Below are 3,518 nucleotides of genomic sequence, written 5' to 3'. Positions count from 1 at the left end.
AAAAAATTTACAATTTTTAATTATAAACTTGTGTTTTCTATCAAAATTACTTCTTGTGTGAATTTTGGGGCAACCTTTAGTAACACCATCGTGGGCTAACAGTAACCCCAAATGCTGCTGGTGCCACACCATCAGGAGGCGGGGGCAGCAGAGGGTGTGGAGACCAGTGTTTTGTCTGCACACAACGTGAATCCTATGTGAACAAGGCCGACATCCTCATCGCAAATGTGCTGATGGGCACGTCCCTGTGGGCATTGTCCCAGGGGCCTGAATGAAACAGAACAAAGGCAGCATCTATATAGATTTTCTCCCTCACCCACTGACTCCTCAGTCTTGCTATGAGACTGGAACACAAAAATGCACAAGTATTGAATAAAATTTTTATTATTACACTCTGAGACTTCAGGCCATTGGAAACAAAGAACGCCTGAAATGAGGGCAAGGAGGAGGGAAGGTCAAAAAGAAGAGGCTGGGTTTGAGGGTGTGCAAAAATATTCCTTTCCGGTGGGTTCTCACTTGGTCCCACGATGAGCTGCATCCCAAACTCAGGCCACTGGCTCCCACCTGACCTAATTCTTTTCTTTCTTTTTTAAATTGATTTCAGAGAGGAAGGGAGAGGGAAAGAGAGATAGAAACAGCAATGATGAGAGAGAATCATTGATCAGATATCTCCTGCATGCCCCACACCAGGGATCGAGCCGGCAACCTGGACATGTGTCCTGAATGGGAATCAAACTGTGACCTTCTGGTTCATAGATCAACGCTCAACCACTGAGCCATGTCCGCTGGACTCACCTAATTCTTGAACTTGCAGATATAGGGTAACATCTGATTACAGTTATAATCTTTCCATTTCAGATGTCCTGGAGAGAAGGAATAGCTAAAGTGAGTGGGGCTGGTGGAGCTCAGGGCTCAAAAGAGAGACATCCCAGACTCTGGCCTAGGACTCAAAGCCCCGCCCTCATCGTCACCAGGGGCCCTCTCCAAGGGAAGGAAACTCACAGAAAGGAGAGATGAAAGGAGATGGGAGAAGAAAAACCAACACTGCATTTTACGGCTCAGGAGAGTTACCTGAAGGTGAGGCCCAGGAACGGGGATGAGGGGATGGAAAGGTTGGCCAGAAGGTAGCTCTTCTCTTTCTTACCTGAGCTTCGTGACAGGCTCCCGCAGTAGCCAGGATTTGAAATGGTGGCAGGATTTTTCTCCCAGGCAAGGTAATCCAGCACATCGTTATTACTCCACTCCCATCCACCTGCATTGGGTTCATAGCCCTAGGGAGTAGAGGATGGAGCCAGGTAAGGTTGAGTGGTCATTAGAGTTCTCCATGCATGATCCCCTCAGGTGAACACCTGATCCTCTCCTCAGGATCATGGAATTTGGTCTGCTATTCCATATGCTGTCACAGAGCTTTCCTCTTTCCTAATTCCTTGCTCCTATTGGTAAATCCAAAATCAATAACCATAAAGACCAATGGAACCACTCAGAGTAACATGTTACTGGCTGGACAACAATTGGCAGTGAATTTATCATTCCACTCAAAGGCAATGGGTATTCTACAAGGAAAAATGCATCTCATTTTCATGTAGGATTCCTCCCTGAAACTCAGAGAACTGAATTACAGGGTGTCATGTCTGAACGGTATACAAATCTGGACAAGAGGCAGGTTAACTTCCCCTGGAGACTACCAACCTTCACAGAACTCAGCTCTTCACCTGGCCTCCAGGTCCACCCTTTCCCCAAATGTCCCTGCAGATCTCTAAGCTCTGGAGTTTTCTGGGCAGGCACAGGGACAGGGAGTGGGCTTGAAGGGCATAGCAGCTTCAGAAATAACAGACAGGTGATGTCATCGCACCTGTGTGGGATCATGAATCCCAATCCAGACGTTTGGGCAGCTGCTCCAAATGCTCTTGACCAGAGAGGCCAAGAAGGATGCCTCAGCCCCACTGAGCACAGACACGAGGGATCCCGAGGGTCGCTTCTGGCAGGCAATCTGTGTGGGGCAGAGACAGACTGAGGAGGAGGTTGAGACATCACTGGGGTAGGGCAGGGCTGAGGGGTAAGAAGAGGTGTGCATGTAAAAGATGAGGGTGCTCATTCTCACTCCCAAAAAAGTCTGGAAAATGGAGACCAGCCCCTCTCCCTCCTGTCTCTAATGTAATACTTCTACCTGTAAATGCACTTACTCACATTTGCCTCAAACCAGGATTTTGGTGTCTTAAACAAAGCATAGCAGTAGAAGTGATGGTAATAGGAGCCTTGGGGACAGTTGCTCGGTAGAGCGTTAACTTCCTTCTTGGACTCTTCACCTGGGGTGGATGGACGTGAGAGAGAGAAATGGAGTGAAACAAAGTGTGGGAATGGGTGTTGGGACTGACTGTGGGAATATTTGTGAGACAGTGCTTGGGGGAATGAACACCAAACTCTTGCCTACCTCTCATCATTTCCAACACTTTCAGGATTTCTTCATCTTGAACTAGCTCCCTTATGCTCCCTTATTAAATGAAGAAGCATCCCTTTTTATTCTACCCTCCCCCTGTATTCCAAAGTCTAACACTTCCCCCACTCTGAGCTGACTGTTCTCACACCAAGTCCTCCAGTCGTTCTCCTGCTTCCCTCACTGCTGACCCTTCCTGCTTTCTCTCTTCATCCTGCCAAAGTCCACTCACAAAATGGAAACCATCTCATTCAACTGTTAATGGAGCGCCGTGGTCCCCTCTCCCCCCCCCCATGAGTTACCCTGAGGAAGGAGTGACGGTGGAGGAATGGCAGGCAGTTTCACTGTGTGAGGAGATACCTCACCATTGCCACATGCATCACACAGGAGGCTTCCTCCACCTCTTGGCCCTGAGCATTCACAAGGAACCCAGTGCTGGAGGCAGAGAAATCTCACCTTGCACCTGCGATAGGAGCATCAGGCAGGAGAACAGCACCCAGGACACGCTGGGCAGGGCTATGGGAGGCAGCATTGTACAATATCTGTGACCTGAAGGAGCAATCAGAGATCGTTAAAGAAGTGCAGTCAGAGAGAGGGCATGTAGGGATCCCTCTGTTCTCCCTCTTGCCTTTTCCTTTGACAACACTCCTTGGAATAAATTGATCTTGGTGACAACTATCCTCTTTTATGATTCTGGAAATAATTGAAGAATCTGTACACCCTCTTACCCATAAGACTGATGTTCCTTGAAGACCAGAATCCTCCTATAGCCTTTCCCCAAATGTGTGAGGTAAACCCCTGCCATGGCTCTCACCTCCTCTCAGCTCCCACTTACCTGTTTGCAGGTAGCTGGATGGTTGGTCACGTCAGAAAAGACTCGGCTTTTATAAGAGAGTCTGAGGGTGTGGCCTTGAATGAATAGCAGGCATGTGGGCCCAGACAGGGATACCGGGAAAGGGCTTGGCATTGGTTCAAGGAGCCAATTTGGGACAACGGCTGGGAATTGCCCAGATATCACTTCTTTTCCGTTAGCAGGCCAACACTTTCCTTAGGAACAGGTGCAGTTTGGACTTTATTATCCTGT

The 3,518-nt window shown here is 48.4% G+C and overlaps 1 protein-coding gene across 2 annotated transcripts; it reads right to left on the bottom strand.

Annotated features, from left to right (window-relative positions):
* Positions 1-795: 795 nt before the first annotated feature.
* Positions 796-2,966, bottom strand: LOC118652492 (regenerating islet-derived protein 3-alpha-like). 2 transcript variants are annotated; one of them, XM_036302311.1, is made up of 5 exons: positions 2,891-2,966; positions 2,188-2,306; positions 1,853-1,990; positions 1,145-1,271; positions 796-863 (listed from the first exon to the last, which is right to left on the bottom strand). In XM_036302311.1, exons 1-5 carry the CDS (start codon positions 2,964-2,966, stop codon positions 796-798), a joined length of 528 nt encoding a protein of 175 aa, XP_036158204.1. The 2 variants fall into 2 exon arrangements, with proteins under 2 accessions (XP_036158204.1, XP_036158205.1); XM_036302312.1 differs by lacking the exon at positions 1,853-1,990.
* Between the last annotated feature and the right edge of the window lie 552 nt (positions 2,967-3,518).

This window comes from Myotis myotis, unplaced genomic scaffold (genome assembly GCF_014108235.1).
Source record: "Myotis myotis isolate mMyoMyo1 unplaced genomic scaffold, mMyoMyo1.p scaffold_m19_p_30, whole genome shotgun sequence".
NCBI classification, from domain to species: domain Eukaryota; kingdom Metazoa; phylum Chordata; class Mammalia; order Chiroptera; family Vespertilionidae; genus Myotis; species Myotis myotis.
This window is presented reverse-complemented; position numbering and strand designations above follow the sequence as displayed.

Coding starts and splice junctions, on each gene's coding strand:
- LOC118652492 (XM_036302311.1), bottom strand. CDS start 2,966: ATGCTGCCTCCCATAGCCCTGCCCAGCGTGTCCTGGGTGCTGTTCTCC. Junction 2,307..2,890: donor GCTCCTATCGCAGGTGCAAG/GTGAGATTTCTC, acceptor CATCCACCCCAG/GTGAAGAGTCCAAGAAGGAA. Junction 1,991..2,187: donor AATCCTGGTTTGAGGCAAAT/GTGAGTAAGTGC, acceptor TGCCCCACACAG/ATTGCCTGCCAGAAGCGACC.